Source organism: Hemicordylus capensis, chromosome 3 (genome assembly GCF_027244095.1).
Source record: "Hemicordylus capensis ecotype Gifberg chromosome 3, rHemCap1.1.pri, whole genome shotgun sequence".
In the NCBI taxonomy this organism is placed as follows: domain Eukaryota; kingdom Metazoa; phylum Chordata; class Lepidosauria; order Squamata; family Cordylidae; genus Hemicordylus; species Hemicordylus capensis.
The window spans coordinates 192,793,329-192,810,568 of NC_069659.1; the positions used below are offsets into that span (position 1 = coordinate 192,793,329).

General features: G+C 43.0%; 1 protein-coding gene across 1 annotated transcript in view; it reads left to right on the top strand.

Annotated features, from left to right (window-relative positions):
- LOC128350960 (WD repeat- and FYVE domain-containing protein 4-like) overlaps positions 1-17,240 on the top strand; it is a 286,030-nt gene that overhangs the window by 217,004 nt on the left and 51,786 nt on the right. The window contains exons 37-40 of the mRNA XM_053309906.1: positions 6,517-6,559; positions 8,465-8,584; positions 8,736-8,853; positions 10,971-11,080. Coding sequence (XP_053165881.1) covers positions 6,517-6,559; positions 8,465-8,584; positions 8,736-8,853; positions 10,971-11,080 — 391 coding nt within the window. The remainder of the gene's footprint in view (positions 1-6,516; positions 6,560-8,464; positions 8,585-8,735; positions 8,854-10,970; positions 11,081-17,240) is intronic.

Genomic DNA, 17,240 nt, shown 5'->3' on the forward strand with positions numbered 1-17,240 from the left:
GTGTAGAGTGATGCACATTGGGATGAAGAACCCCAACTTCAAGTATACACTGATAGGATCTGAGCTGTCGGTGACTGACCAGGAGAGGGATCTTGGGGTCGTGGTGGACAGCTCATTGAAAGTGTCAACTCAATGTGCAGCAGCTGTGAAAAGGCTAATTCCATGCTAGGGATCATTAGGAAGGGGATCGGAAATAAAATGGCTAATATTATAATGCCCTTATACAAATCTATGGTGCGACCACACCTGGAGTACTGCGTACAATTCTGGTCACCACAGCTAAAAAAGGACACTGAAGAACAGGAAAAGGTGCAGAAGAGGGCAGCCAAGATGATCAGGGGCCTAGAGCACCTTTCTGGGGCTATTTAGTTTAGAAAAACGATGACTGCGGAGAGACATGATAGAGGTCTATAAAATCATGCATGGTAGAAAGTGGATAGAGAGAAATTCTTCTCCCTCTCACATAACAGAACCAGGGGAAATTGATTGCCAGGAAATTTAGGAACAACAAACAGAGGTACTTTTTCACACAATGCATAATCAATTTATGGAATTCTCTGCCACAAGATGTGGTGACAGCCAACAACCTGGATGGCTTTAAGACAGGTTTGGATAACTTCATGGAGGAGAGGTCTATCATCGGCTACCAGTTGGAGGGCTAAAGGCCACTTTCAGCCTCAAAGGCAGAATGCCCCTGAGTACCAGTTGCAGGGGAGTAACAGCAGGAGAGAGGGCACACCCTCAACTCCTGCCTGTAGGCTCCCAGCAGCATCTGATGGGCCACTGTGTGAAACAGGCTGCTGGACTAGATGGGCCTTTGGCCTGATCCAGCAGGGCTGTTCTTATGTAAGCTTTTATACAAGCATAGAAGTCAACTTTATTAGCTACAGACTGAAGCTGACATCCTTCATTCCATTTCTCTTAGTTTTTTGCACCCACTCTATTCATTCTCCATTTCTCTCTTTTTGCACCCACCCTGGGAGCCAAAGCTCAGTCACACTTGGCTATGTCCCTCCAGTTCTATAGTGCAGAAGTCATTGGTTCTAATCATGATGAAATATCTGCCTGGGAGTGGAGAAGACTATGAGGCTGTTCTCACGTGCAGACAAAACCAGGCTAGGTAAGCCCAGCCCAGTTTTGCCTGTGTGTGAGAACCACTGGGAGCTATGTGGCTCCCGGTGGTGGCACCGCGGCAAATCCACAAGGGAGGCCTGGCTGTTAGCCAGGGTTAAGGGTGCAAACATGCCATTCGCCCAGGCTAATTGATCGTGTGCCCACCCACACACCAGCAGCCTCCTGGCTGACATCGGAGCATTCTCCATAATGGTTTGTTATGCTTCATGGGCCCCAAACCTCTCTGCTGCCAGCAGAAGCTGTCAAGTGTCTAGGTGGCTGATTCACCCACCCAGCAACGAGGAGAGGATTGTCTGTGGGGGGAGGAAAGCTTTTCAAGGTTTCCTCCCCTCACCCCTTCAAGCGTTTCTCATGGATTGTGAGAAAGGGCTCTATGCATTTTAAAATTGGGGCGATTCTCACGATCAACAAAAATCGGGCTAGAAGAGGCTAGCCCGATTTTTGTTGACCGTAAGAACCGCCGGGCTCGCAGCTGAGCCTGGTGGTTCTTGAGCGGGTAACCTGCTCAAGAACCCCTGCTAAAAAGCAGGTTTGTGGAGCAAGCACTCCAGCAAACCTGCTTTTTAGGATTGTGAGTAGCCCCCCCGGCCGGGAGGCAAAAAGCCGCCTCCCGGCTCCAGGGGTCTCCCTAGTATGCCCTGCGCGCTCGCACAGGGCATACTGGGGCTTGCAGGGGCCGTGCAACCCCCACTCCCCCCACCGGCTCCGTCATGGAGCCAGCCATCGTGTAGGCGGCCGATCTGGCCGCCCAGGGCTCCCTGCCTGCTCATGAGTGGGGAGAGCGGATTTAGCCCGCTTTTCCCGCTCACTGCCCCAAACCGGGTCTCACTGATCGTGAGACGCGGTCCATTCAGTTGCAGAAAGTCAGTGTAGTGGACAGAACATCTGACTCCAGGGAAAACCCCGGTTCAAATTCTTGAGCCATGAAATTCCCTGGTCAACCTTAAGATAAAAATCTATTAATGAGCAACATACAGTAGGAATGTGCACAAAACCGGGTTTTCTGGTTCAGTACCAATTAGTACCGAATTTGAACTGGTTCTACCAGTTTGGATTCTAAACTATTGGAACCAGCCCGTGGCTTGGTTTGAATTAGAACCCTGTTTCCCAGACTATTGGAAACCCCTATATCAGGCAGCAGCGATAAATGAAGATGCTGAACGGCATCATCTCATTCTGTGTGGGAGGAGGCAATGGTAAACAGGTTGTATTCATAAAATGCCAGTTCTCAGCATCTTGATCTTAAACTAAAAAAGGATCCCAGGCAGCAGAGGTAGGAAAGTTTACATCTGAGACCTTGGAAAACCACTCCAAGGGTGTGATTTATTATTATTATTTATTTACACAGTTGGATAGGTGTTATTGACTGGTTTGTTTTATCCAGACACCGAGTCCTTCCCAAGGACCTGGGATGGCTGAATTTTATTGTCAATGTTATTGCTGTTGTTATAGATATCGTCGCAGAATATAGGCTGTTCCCAGTAAAGTTGCTTTTTGTAATTGGCTGATGGTGATTTCTGTGGCCCCTATGGTGTTGAGGTGCTCTTCAAGGTCTTTTGGAACTGCACCCAGGGCGCCAGTTACCACTGGGATTATTTTGGTCTTTTTCTGCCACAGCCTTTCAATTTCAATTTGTAGACCTTTGTATTTTGTGATTTTTTTTTCTATTTCTTTTTCTTCTATTCTGCTATTCCCTGGTATTGCTATGTCGATTATTTTAACTTGTTTTTCTTTCTTCTCAACTACAGTTCTATCTGGTGTATTGTGTGGCAGATGTTTGTCTGTTTGTAATCGGAAGTCCCATAATATTTTTACATCTTCATTTTCTTCAACTTTTTCAATTTTATGGTCCCACCAATTTTTGGCTACAGGTAGCTTGTATTTTTTGCCGATGTTCCAGTGTATCATCCCTGCTACCTTGTCATGCCTTTGTTTGTAGTCAGTCTGTGCAATCTTTTTACAACAGCTGCTTAGGTGGTCCACGGTTTCATCTGCTTCTTTACAAAGGCGACACTTGCTGTTTGTGGTTGATTTTTTTTACTTTGGCTCTTATTGCATTTGTTCTTAGTGCCTGTTCTTGTGCAGCCAGTATTAAACCCTCTATTTCTTTCTTCAGGTTGCCATTCTTAAGGCATTGCCAGGTCTTGGTGATGTCTGATTTTCCACTTATATTGTGCAAATACTGACCATGCAGTGGCTTATTTTACCATTTTTCTGCTCGCTTCTTCACTTGTTCTTTCTTGTAGGCCTGCTTCGTTTCATCGGTGTTGAATAGTTTCGTGTTATTGACCATTTTAAGTGCATCTTCTTCACTGTCTTTGATATATTCTTCAAGGCCTCTTTTCTCCTCCTCTCCTGTTTGATGGACTTGCAGCATTCCTCTTCCACCTGAGCTGCGAGGGAGGTATAGCCTATCTACATCACTGCGGGGGTGCAGAGCATGATTGATGGTCATTATTTTCCTGGTCTTACGATCCAGCGTCTTTAGCTCTGCCTGGCTCCAGTCTATGATTCCTGCAGTGTATCTGATAACAGGTATAGCCCCGGTGTTTATGGTGTTCCCACCATTGAGTTTGGACTTGAGGATTTTTCTAAGTCTCCTGATGTATTCACTTCCAATTTTTCTTTTAACTTCAGTGTGTGCAATGTTATCAGCCTGGAGAATGCCCAAGTATTTGTAATGTTCTTTCTCTTCCAGGTTCTTGATCTTGCTTCCATTGGGCAGTTCTATTCCTTCTGTTTTTGTTATTTTTCCTCTGTTCATTTTTAATACAGCACACTTGTCTAGTCCAAACTCCATTGCTATATCACTTCTGAATATACGGACAGTGTTTAGCAGTGATTTGATTTCTGACTGGGACTTTCCATACAATTTCAGATCATTGATGTACAGCAGATGGTTGAGTTGACTTGATGTTTTAGATGTTTGGTATCCAAGGCCTGTTTTGTTCAGTATTTGTGAAAGTGGGGTCATGGCAATTACAAACAACAGAGGGGATAGAGAGTCCCCTTGGAAAATGCCTCTTCTAATTCTAACCTGTCCAAGTGTCTCGCCATTGATTGTTAACTGTGTACTCCACATGCTCATTGCTTTTTAAAATAAATATCTGAATGTTTTTGCTGACACCAGTTGTTTCTAAACATTTTAGTATCCATGTGTGAGGCAATGAGTCGAAGGCTTTCTTGTAGTCAATCCATGCAACACTTAGATTTGTTTTTCTTCTCTTGCAACTTTCTAAAATCATTTTGTCAATCAGCATCTGGTCTTTTGTGCCTCTGTGTTTGGGCAATTTCCTTTCAGCACCTTTTGTTGGGTCTTTCATTATGAGATGAGTTTTCCCAGTTTGTTAGCCATTGTTCAATATCACCTCCTTGCAAAATGTGATTGAACTCTTTTGATAGTTGTTTATGAAGGCTTGTTAGATGTTTAAGCCAAAAGCTATCCAGTTCATCGTCACCTGGTGCAGTCCAATTTTTAATTTTCTTTGCTCTTTCACTTATTAATTCTGGTGCTATTATTAGATTTTGCATTTGTTGGTTACATTTATCGACCTCTTTCATCCAGCCAGCTTTTTTATTATAATCTATTGGATTGTCCCATAATTTCCCCCAGAATTGCACTGTTCCTTCTTTAATTGGCATTTCTACGTTTCTTGCAGTTTCTCCTTCTATGCTTTGGTAGAAACGTCTCTGATTCCTCTGGAACTGGAGATTCTGCCTGTGTTGTGTAATTCTGGCTTCGTATCTGCTAATCTTCTTTGACACTGCTGTTATTTGCTGCTTTATTATTTCCAGGACTTCTCTAATTTTCCTTGAATCTAGGTGATATTTTTGGATCAGATACTGTTTGGTGTTTTCATTTGTCAGCTACTTGTCTTTCATATCTTTCAATTTACTAGCATCTGATCTAAGCCTGGAGATTTTATTTTCTAATCTAAACTTCCATTTAGGTGATGTACTACTTTCTTTTTTTACAGGTCCACTGATCTTATATCCGAGCTCTTGTGTTGTTATTGTTGCTGCACTGTACATTAGTTGGTTTGTTTCTTGCAAATTCTCGGTTGTTATTTCTGCAAGTACAGCATTTACATTTTTTAATGCCTGAGCAAGTTGTTTTTTGGCAACTGTTTTTAGAGCTGGAAGTCGAACCCTGGTGGTTGTTTAGTTCATGTGCTCAGTTATTTTTTGCTTTAGTTCTTGTTGCTTTTCTGTTAAATGGCATTCAGGTTTTTGAGGTGAAGGCAAAGGGGAGGTTGCCTGGTTTTGATTTTGAAACAGTTCAGCAACAGTGGCATCCTCTATTTCCAACACCTCCTCCACCTGCGCCTGAGTAACTTCTTCAGTTGGTGGTAATTCTTCTTCCATATCTTGAGCTTGTGTTGCTCTTTGCAGTTCTTCCAGCTCAACTCCTGTGAATACTTTATTTCTTATTATGAATCTTCTCTGGTCTGCTAGCCTTTGTTCTGTTATTTCTGTATCTGGATGCTTCTCTTTCCAAATTTGGTACATTCTTTTTAAATAACCTCTTCTAGTTGGACTAGACTTGTAATAGCAGGTCATTATTTCATTGTTGGCATTTTTCATATATTTTTTCGGGTTAAGCGACGTTTCTTCCAGTAACCCTGCAGTCTCCAGCCCTGGTTGCTCAACTGAAGATCCTGAGTCCTGTTGCCCACTTGCCACCAGATGTCCAGTGACTGCAGCACCTGGCACTGTCCTTGTTGATGATGCTGATGCTGATGATTAATTTGATTTCTATACTGCCCTTCAATTACTTCATGGAAGTAATGAACTGATTTACTTCATCAGAGTAAACCTTGCTTGGTTAAACGGACCAACAGCCTGCCAATGTTAGATGGCAGCTTCATGTTCAGCTTAAATATTGTATTCTGCTGCAAACTGCTACTTTTATTTTTATATATTTTTATTTTATTTTGCTAGAATTTATTTGGGAAGGGTGAGTATTGGGTGCTTTGGGATTTTGTTTTGTTTTTAAGCTTGAGCAAAATTGAGCTCCATCATTTCTGATTATCTTCCAACCTCTGGCAGGAAGTCTGCTTTTCTGGATAGTTGGGGAAGCAATGATGGTTATGGCTTAGAAAGTAGTGGCTGGCTTTGAAGTAGTTCTATTTAGAGAAGATTCATATGAGAAAGCAGTGTCACAGGGAATAAATGTGAAGGCCAGAAACATTAAGGAATGTTTAATAAATACTTCTAATTTTAGGATTCAAAAGCACTGCAGCACTGTAATCATTTGGGGAACTGATGGTGGAAAAATAGAACCTGAATTTAGAAATATAGATGTATAAACACGAATATACACAGCTGTCCATAATCTGTCGTCACAAGACGGACTTCAAGGATACTCTTTGTGTTTTTTAGGAATAGTACAGGAGGGGAGAAGACCATGCTCATGAAGTGGCAGGTAAGAGATACAAATTGCTGTTAAAGAAATAAAACCAATAAATATAATGTTCCCCAGGTGGGAGTGAAGGTCAGCTTGTTTTGTGGGGCATAGGAATGGGCAAAGCATGAAGCAAACATCTCTGAATTATATGGCCTCAATGAAGTGGTAAATTCATGTCTGTTCTATATCACTGTAGGAGAAAGCTTTCTCTGCAAGCTCCTTCACACACAAAAATTCCCTACACACAGAGAAAGAGAATGTCAGGGAAATGAATTCTAGACTACTCCCTTTCATGCTAGGTTTCTAGGTGCTGGGGATCTTTTTTCTTTTCGATATGAAGAAGCATCCAATCATGTGAGCTTCCACCTGCAGTCTCAAATGCTGTCGTCAAGACATAACCTTGCCACTATAATGCTATGTCATAGTGGGGCACAGAAACCTGAGGGGAGAGGCTGAGAAATGAGGCTATTCCATCAGCCTTACCTTCTACACTAAATCATTGATGGACTGGATGAATAAAAGCACAACTAGGCATAATGTTTAGTTCTGCAAATAATGTTTAGTATTATTGTAAGTATCTAATAGATGATACAGCTAATGCAGCTGTTCACCACCTATGAGAGGCATACAAACTGTCTCTCTGACAGGAATCTAATACAACATTTGTTTGCTCTGATCCAGTGCTATAAAACACTAGATTGGGGAGAATCCATCCATAGTCCAATGGTATGCAGAAAGTCTTGAGTTCAATTTCTGGCATCTCAGCAGCACTGGGAAAGACCTTTTTCTGAGACCTTGGAGGCATGCTGCCTGTTTGGAATAGACAGCACTGAGCCGTGGTCTGACTCAGTGGTCTGACTATAAGGCAGCTTTGTATGAAAAGAGAGTGTGATACATGTGGTTGTCTTAGCTAGCCCTGCATTTGCAGTGCTCTTGGCAGATGATTTTGTTCCCACAGCAGTGCCCACTCACCTGGAGATAATTTCTGTCCATTACAATTGACAAGTAATTGGTTAATTAAAAGCTTGAACACACACAGTGCAGGCCAACATGATTTCGTTGGGCAGCTTGGGAATTTTCAAGCAGTTCAAGTATCTATGGGAAAAGCAGCCTTAGGAAGAGCACTTGAACAAGATTGTTCTTTTGTGCTTTCATGGGAATTTTTTTTTTTTTACGACAACTAAGGGTGTGGCAATGGTTTATCAAACTATGAACTGTTTAGAGGAAGAGAATCTACCTCTCCCATTCACCCTTCCTCATCATAACAGAACTTGGGTCACTCAGTGAAATTGATTGGCAGACAAAATGCATATATGCAGAATTCATGTCCACAGGATGTGGTGATGGTCAGTAGCTCAGATGGTTGTTTTAAAAATTAGACATATTCATGGGGGCGGGGGGAGATCTAATCTGCTATTACCATAATAGATAAAAAGAACGTCTGTGTTGAATGGTGGGGATCAACAAGAGAGGATTTCTGTTGCCTTATTGCCCTGTTAATGGCCTTCCCAGAGGCATCTTGTTGGCAAATGTTGAAAGTAGGATCCTGGACTTGATGGTTGCTTGGCCTGATCCAGTCCACTTTTCATATGTTCTGATGAATTACCATTCTTCCTTATTTACTAGAATGTGGAACTAAGTTCTTTTCCATCCAGCTTATCAGTGTGAGAGATTCAGAAACATGTGTAAAGTCTGCCAGGCTGGCATTTTTTCCACGATTCAACCATCTTTAGAAACTAAGTGTTTCTGTCATTTCTGACACCTGTCATTAATGTCAGGGATGTGGATAAGTCATCTGAGAAGTTTCTTCTTGGGAGGAATCCTGCTATTCTCTTTGAATTTAGTGGTACATTCATGCTGTACCTGGGATGGATACCTGTTTTTATAGATGAGTTAGTAATCCTTGTTTTCATGATATGGCAGAGGAGAGAGATCAGCAACTTTGACTATCTCATGTACCTGAACACTCTGGCTGGGCGTACCTACAATGATCTCATGCAGTATCCAGTTTTCCCATGGGTTCTTGCCGATTATCACTCCCAGGTGAGCATCTCTGCTGAGTCACCCATTCTTTGATAATTGTGCTGTCGCATTGGTAAAGCCATTTTCATTTTCCATTTGCTTTTCTATGCCCATTAGTTCCCACCCTATAAAGTTTGCCTGTATGAGTAATATCATTTTGTGTCTCTTCCAGACACTGGATCTGACCAATCCTAGTAGTTTTCGTGACCTCTCAAAGCCCATGGGGGCACAGACAACAGAGAGAAAAGAGAAATTCATCCAGCGTTACAAAGAAGTAGAGAAGAGTGAAGGTATGTGTTTCATGCCCCTGGATCCGGAATGGAGATATACACACACTTAAAGGAGAAGGCAGGCTGCTGAGGGAATGAGAAGGGTGGATAGACCCTTCAATCCAGACCCTGGATGACTGCATCTCCAGAACCCTCCTCAGCAGGGGAACCAGAGCCAGTACCCTGCCATGATCTAAGGCCATGTCTGAGGACCTGCTAGCCTAGGTAGACTTTCTCCATTGCTGCAGTTGTTTTATTTAATTGTTGTTGGTCACCCTGAGAGCTATGCTGATATGGCTGGCTATAAATCATCAGGAATGACTTCAGATTTCAGAGAACCCTCAACAAATTGTCTTCCATGGGCCCCCACCTACCTGAGTGGGCTCAGAGATTCACTCTACCACATGAAGGCAATGGTCACAGAGATGGTCTGTGACTCTGGCCCTCAGCAACTGTGCAACAATGCTGACCTTTCTTAATAAAATGAATGTTGGAAATTCTCTGTGGTGAGAGAATCCCTTTCTCATTATAGCAGAGTGCACAGAGGCACAACACAGCGGAATTTAGTTAGGCGTGCGTGTATGCTGAGAGTAAAGTAACTTGGAGCCAATTCATAGTTTCCAATCAATATATAAGGCATTTATTAAGGAACTCCATTCTAGATAGGAAAATGAGGAGTTATGATCTCTAATCTATCTGTCTAGCTGGATGCAGATGGATTCTGCATCTTCTCTGCACACATGGTTCAGGGAGAGAGGCTTGCCATGTTGCAAGGTAGAAGGACAGGTAGGGAAGAGAGAGAGGAAGGAAGTTAATCCCTGAGATTAGCAATCTACATATCCAAAGGGATAGTGTCAGAGCAGTGGAGAAGGGGTAACCAATGTCTTGACCCTCTAGCCCTCTGACTCACTAGTCTGTCCTCCACTGTCTGAGACAAGAGATAGCGCAAAGTCCTTTAACTTCCAACAATGAATACATAAATAAACAAGAGGACAAGGGAAAGGAATATTTACATCATGAATGATTCCCTTAGCACCTACAAATGCCTGTTCCATTTAGCTCAGTATTGTCTACACAGATTGGCAGTGGCTTCTCCCTCTCTCAGCCCTATCCTGGAAATGCCAGGATACCTCAGATGCTCTTCCCAGAGCTCTTCCCAGAGCGGCTCAGATGCTCTTCCCAGAGCGGAACCTCAGGTGCTCTTCCCAGAGCTACTCAATCCACACCTCACAAGGCTCACACATGTCGTTTCCAGCTCTCCATCTGCTGACCTGTCCTGCAAGACTCAAGAAGACCGCATATAAGACTCTAGTGAAAATGTTAGAAGAACGTTAGAAGAATATTACTATGTAAACTACTGATAACCTTTTGTTGAAAAGTGGTACTTACTGCACTGGTAAGACCACCTCCTCTGACATTTTTCAACTCAACTCACCTGGTCCAAGCCCCACTAGTCCCTGAGGTAGTGTGGTTAGCCACTGTCCCTATCCTCATACTTGTGGCATTCTTCCCCTCACCCCGACCACATGATCCTTCTCCTCCTGCTGCAATGTAATTATCCATTGTGGTATTTCCTCTGCAGAAGCCTCACAAACCCTGGGCATACAGGCCTCAGAAGGATGGAGAGTGGGTTCTAAGCACCTCCAACTGTCAAGGAGAGGGAATGCCTTGTTCCTCCCTGGGAGCCTATACAGGCAGCTATCCTCCATCTCCACTGGCTTCCTCATCACTGGCTTCAAGCCCATTATTATGTTCTCAGGGCCAGCCGCCACACCTCTTAGCCCCTCCCCTGCCTTCTTCCATCCTCCTGTTAGCCCTTAAAGGGGCCTTATAGGACTCCATTTCCACTCCCAGGGTCTCTGCAGAGCAGAGATTTGGACTCGGACTGGACCAGGCAGTTCCATACACACCCCTGCTCATTCAATACACTCATTCAATACACATTTAATACACACTCAATAATACTCATTCAATACACACCAGCCATGAGAACAGATAATAAGGATAAAGTATATTCATAACTGGTTTGCAAGAGCATATTATGTGGTGAGAAAGTGAACTGTTACAACACTTCAGGAGGGTTCTTAGAATTTGCAAGTCTTATTTCCATAAAATAACTAACTGTTGCATATTTGCAGGCAACCTGTCAGCCCAGTGCCATTACTGCACTCACTACTCTTCAGCAATTATTGTAGCCTCCTACCTGGTCCGCATAGAACCCTTCAGCCAGATCCTCCGCTCCTTGCAGGTAAGCTAACGAGTTTCATGCATGTGTGCCTACAGACATTATTCTGAATGGGCTGATCAAATCTTGTATTTTTAAGCCATATAAAATGTTCTATATTGACCTTGTCTTGGTCTCCCTTGCTGATTCTGTCAGAAAATGAGGATGGGGTGGAGGATTTTTAGGCAGGTTCACCTACAGGTTCACCTATGCTGTGGACTTTATAGGGTGCTCAGAGGCTGTATTATATTTGAATTATATTTTTTGTCCAAGAACTAGATGGACAGCTATTTGCAATTTGCTATAGAAAATCTTATGGAAAGGTCCACAGCATGTCCATGATCTGGTACTCTTTGTCTGAATTCTATTTTCATATAAAGCTGCTTTTGTTGAATCTGAACATTAGTCCATCTAGCCCTGTATTTTCTTCTCTGACTGGCAGTACTTCTCCAAAACCACAAGTGGAGGCTTTTCCCTGTCTGAGATCCTTTTAGCTAGAGATGCCAAGAACATGGGACATTCTGCATCTCATCAAAGAGGTCTGGACAGAATTATTAGCATATTAGATTCTCACAGTGGGAAGGTAGCGCATAAATATTTTAAATTGTTAAATGATCTGCACAGAATTCCCATGCTGTCCTCCTTCCTAGCCATTGTTCAAATGTTTTCTCTTCACTATTGGAATGTTTCTTTTCTTTCTCACATGCACTCATTCAACTTTCTTGAAAAAGCTGTAACAATTGTGCATGTTGCCTAACAATTTCTAGCACAAGCTAAGTCTGCCTATCTCGCTGTTCCAAAATTCATGAGTACAGCAAGACTGGAGTGGGCCCTAGGACAAAAAGTGAAGATAGCCTTCCAACCCCCATCCTACTTTTGCTCTTCCCTCCCCTATGTCTTTGCTGCAGAAGAACTATAAGAACATGGTGAAAAACAAAACATTTATGGCGCACCCTTTCTCGCTCCTATGCAAATAACGTCACACAATCCCCACACATGCAGATCCTTTCTCTCATACATACATACATACATACATATATACACATACACGCATTCCCCTGGCTCAGAAACATGTTTTAAAATATATTTCTATTATATATAGGAATATACATAATATTATATACAGGTCTGTGAGAATCCAGAGTTTTCAGCATCATTGAAGAAGGGCCAGGAGCTTTTTTGTCTGATAAGTGAAATGAGCCTGGTCCCCCTTCAGTCATCAAGTCTGGATGTTTTGCACCCATTCATCCCACACATCGTACTGCTGGATTGAAGGACTCTGAATGTCTTGTGTCATACAGCCCAAAGAACAGCCGGAAGTGTGTTTGTTTTGTTTTCACTAACAGTCCATAAAGTTGTTCTGGGCTTTCTTGCTTTCTCCCTGCCTGTGCAATGTTTGTATTCTGAGAGAAAGAAAATCCACTAATTCTGATATAAACATATGCAAATACATTTATTAATATAAGAAATTCTAGAAATCAGTTATTGCTTTCTTTATAAATAATACAGGCTTACGTTATAAAGATATTACTTCCTCCAAAATGCATTAGACAGCTGCAAAAAATTACATTTTTGTAGATGGTAATATCTTTAACTGGATTTGAAGCACTAACAACATTTCCTATGTAGATATTATTTTTATTTAATACAGGTAACCTTTTTATTACAAATCATATTGTTTCTCTGGAGATTACTATCAATTCTCATAAAAGCTGCAAAAGCAAATGAAAAAGTGTCAGTTACTTGCTCTGGGCACAGTGCAGTATATATGCAGATTGTAGGCATAGCTTTGAAGAGACTTGAAGGAGATACTTGTTAGCTGGTAGTTTCTTTTTAACCTGTCCATCTTCTAATATGATTTGGTTTCAAAAGGAATTTGACTCTGAAAGCCTTTGCCTGATCAACTTTACAATGACACTGCAAGCACCCCAGCTCAACTACTTGGGTCAGAGGTCAATTCCAGTACAACCTTGACTCATTGTGACCGAGTGCAAAAACTGACACATGAAGGCTCATGAATGTGCTGGTCAGTACAGTAGCTATATGACAACTGTTAAGCTGAACAGCATGAGCACTGTCCTGCCATAACTACCAAAAAGGTCTTGCAAAGTTGAAAAGGTAGAAAACTACTCCAGGCAAAGGTAGAAACGTAGAGGTAAAGTGTGCCATCAAGTCGATTTCAACTCCTGGCGCCCACAAAGCCCTGTGGTTGTCTTTGGTGTAGAATACAGGAGGGGTTTACCATTGCCTCCTCCCATGCAGTATGAGATGATGCCTTTCAGCATCTTCCTATATCATTGCTGCCTGATATAGTACCAGGTTGCAAACTGGCAACCTTCTGCTTATTAGTCAAGCATTTCCCCGCTGTGCCATTAGGTGGCTAACTACTCCAAAAATGAACAGACTGCCTATGGTGGAGTGGTTTCTGTTCCATTCCCAGGTTAAGACAAGTGGGAGGAAACCACCCCAGAAATGAATGGGCTTTCCATGGTGGGGTGGTTTCTAACCCATGCCCATTTAAAGCCATTTGGAATGGAGGAGAACACCCCCATTTTCTCTTTGGATACTTCTCTTTTGCTTCCCCTTACAAGCACAATTGACCTTGAAAGATGATAGCATCTGTAAAATAGTCTGGGGAACTGCATAGCTCTGCATAGCTCTGAGTTCAGGAAGATGCAACCTGCCCCTCCCACAATGTCAGACCTAGTATTTGGAACAAGTAAATCATTCAAAAGCATCTGACCTCACAGAAGCAGGGATTTTTGCCGGCAGAATAAAAGCACAACAGCAGCAACATGTCAGCTTCAGTTAGGCTGGCATCAGTGGATACACAACTCATCTCTGGTCTTCCCAGTTCTCTTAATGGGATACAGCCCAGAAAGGGGGTAGAACTGAAGCTTGGTTCCAGGTGGAAAGAGTGAGAAGATGTAGAGGTGGGATGTGTGGTACTGAGCAGTCTGCTGAACCTCATTCACCTGCCAGGGAAGATACCGTGATAATGGGTTACATGGCAAGCAGAACTGGCAAAAGGTGATCTAAAACCAGTCCATCATTGCCCCAGTGCATATAGAAGCTAGGCTCAGGGAAACAGCAGAAGGAGGGTCGGCAAGTAAGTTTATCAGTAAAGGATGGAGGAAGAAGTGTGAGGCATTTGTGTAGTGAAATAGAGGTATTTAAGGATGCAGAGATCAGTAATGAGATGAACAGTGCCGAGGTGGGTTCTGGGTGCTCCAGTGAGGGGCCAGACCAAGAAGGGTTTAGTCCACCAAGAGGAGGTAGTGAGTGATACAACTCCCTCCCCTGCAATCTGAGATTGCAGGGTGGGGTGGTGGTGAATCAAAATACTGCTTGAAGTTCTGGAGAGCCACTGCCACTGCAACTCAAAAGTAGACATTGCTGTTCTATGATTTTATTTATCTATTTATATCTGTGTAAATTGCTTTGGGGACTTTTTTGTTGAAAAGTGGTGTATAAATATTCATCGTATTCATATTTGTATAAGGCTTTACGGTCTGACTCAATAGGGAGTAGCTTCCTATGTTCTGATGGAAGCACCTTGACCTAACTGAACTGAAAATGTATATTGGCCTGCTAGCCCTGGCAAGTGTGTTTCATGCCAGTCAGGAAGCACTCAAGGGCTGTACATTTGGGGGGTCTTCCTCCTTCTGTGCCGTGATGCAGCTTAGCAGGGGTGTAGCAAGTTTGGAGTGGGCCCAGAGACAAGATTTTAAAATGGACTGAAGCTCACTGAAGCTCAGCTCATGAAGTAAAGAAATCTTAAACGAGGCTGAATAGTGGTAACAAAAAGCTCTCTCTCTCTCTCTCTCTCTCTCTCTCTCTCTCTGTAACTTATGTGCCACAATAGAATATTATCCTAAATTATTATTTTTAAAAAGGTTTTGTAAATTGTGGACGATGCAAGTCATTTAATGGGACTAGAGGAAGACATGCTGTTCTGGCAGCTCCAGGTCTTAATTGCTTGGCATCCTCTTTTGGAGGATGAATACAACTGAAGGAAGCCTGGGCGGGTGAGCGGCTGGGGGAGTCAGTCATGTGACTTGGCTCTGGGGGCCCCCCAAGGCAGTGGGCCCCCAGACAACTGTCTCCCCTTGCCCTATTATAGCTACGCCCCTGCAGCTTAGATATCTGATTTGAGAACACCACAAGTAATTTAAGTTTTGATGACAAAGCCATACAACAGGAGAGAAGACTGATTGCCAAGCAGGCACCATTAGATGTATCTGAACCTTGTTTGTACAGCAGCTGCTGCAGTACTACATTCCTGAGTCTAACCTTACAGTTGATGAGCAGCTATTAGGTTTCTGAGGTGCTGTCCCCACTGGCAACACATGCCAAGCAAGCCAACAGGCGAAGTTTACCTCAGGAAGCAAGCTGGAGGAGGACTGCAACAAAGATAAGTAGGCCTGCAAGTTGTGCAGCAATGTGTTCATGGAAGAATACTTGGGGCCACTTGCTGAAGTGCGTGTAGAGGGGTGATTCAGATTAGCATCCCTCTCATGCAACACCTTGTCACATCCACCAGTGACATCAGGGCAGGTGTGTTCTTGCCACAGACCTTAGCACTTTCTAGATTAAACCCTAGAACAGGGGATCTCCTAAGTGTGCTTCTGTACTTCCTGTGTTGTGACTCTGCAGTCCCTGCACTGACAGCAAGGTGCCGTTCAGATTTCCGATGCCTTATTTTGGATTTTATCCTGTGTTATAGTGCTACAACGTTGCAAGTCCATTGCAGAAAAATAGGTGTATTTTCCTGTTTGAGATTCTGGGGATCGTTTTCAATATGATCCTGCCTAGTTGAATCATTTCACCCCTGTTTAGCGTGTAACCTGGAAAGCGCCCGGATGTTCTCGCGTGTGTAGGACAATTTACATCTAAACCTACTCTCAGAGAATTGTGGTTTCCCCCAGTGTATAGCTATAGTAATTCAAATTACTATAGCTAACATAATTCAAATTACTATACCCCAGTGTATAGCTATAGTAATTCAAATCAGGAGGCAGAGGCAAGGGGTTGACCTGTTTGGGCACTATGAGACACAACAAGCCAGACATACCCTCAGAGCTGCAACCATAAAAGGAAGCTTCCCACAAAGGGAAGCACTGCCAGCTGTGTTTGGCTTGGATAGCAGAAGACTTTATTATTGTTGTTGTTGTTGTTCAGTTTTCATACTGCCTTTCATAATGCATCTCAAGGTGGTTTTCAAAAGTTAAAATGCAATAAAATTCCATAAAAGTTACATTTAAAACCTTAAAATCAATCAAACATTAAAACCATAAAAGACCAAGAAACAATTAGAAACAAACGCAAGAAAACTGAGGAGCCTGGATCCTCTAGGAAGTAAAAGCCTGAGTGAATAAAACAGTCTTTATTTTTTAGAAGTAGCCACAGTTGTCACAGAGCGAATGTTTACTGGGAAAGCATTCCAGAGTCTGGAGGTAACAAGAGAAGGCCCTGTCCTGTGTGTACGACAATCTAGCCTCTCTCAGCATCGGCACATGGAGCAAAGGCCCACCTGACAATCTTGTTGGGCAGGCAGAAACACTTGGAGGCAAGCGGTCCTCCAGGTATACAGGACCCAAGCCATTAAGGGCTTTAAAGGGAATAACCAGCACCTTGAATTGGATCTAGAAACAAATTGGCAACCAGTGCAGCTCTTTCAGAGTAGGTGTAATATGCTCTGAGCGAGCAGTTCCAGAGAGAACCCTGGCAGCTGCATTCTGCACCAATTGAAGCTTCTGAATATTTTTCAAGGGCAGCCCCACGTAGAGGGTATTGCACAGTACATTGGTACTGTGTGTACCCAGGAGGTTTGTGCCCAAGACAGCTGATAAGAAGCCAAGCAAAAGTGTGCTGATTGTGGGTGACTGGGCTGTAGAATGCACTTGGCAATCCCAGATGGCCTTGAGATCAGTCCACAGTGTGTCCTTTCAAGTCACAGTGTGTCCTGAAATGCTGAGAACTGAGCTGCTGAAGTATGGATACTAATTAGTGTGGAGTTTGAAATGTTCATTTTTATTTACTAAATGCTCACATTTTCGGGGAGTCCTGGAGTCATACAGGGTACCATATTTGGGATGTGGGGATCACTGCTGCACTCTCTGGTTAAGTGTGCTGAGGAACATCTCCCCAGTCGCCAAAGACTCCAGTTTCTTTTTTCACAGTT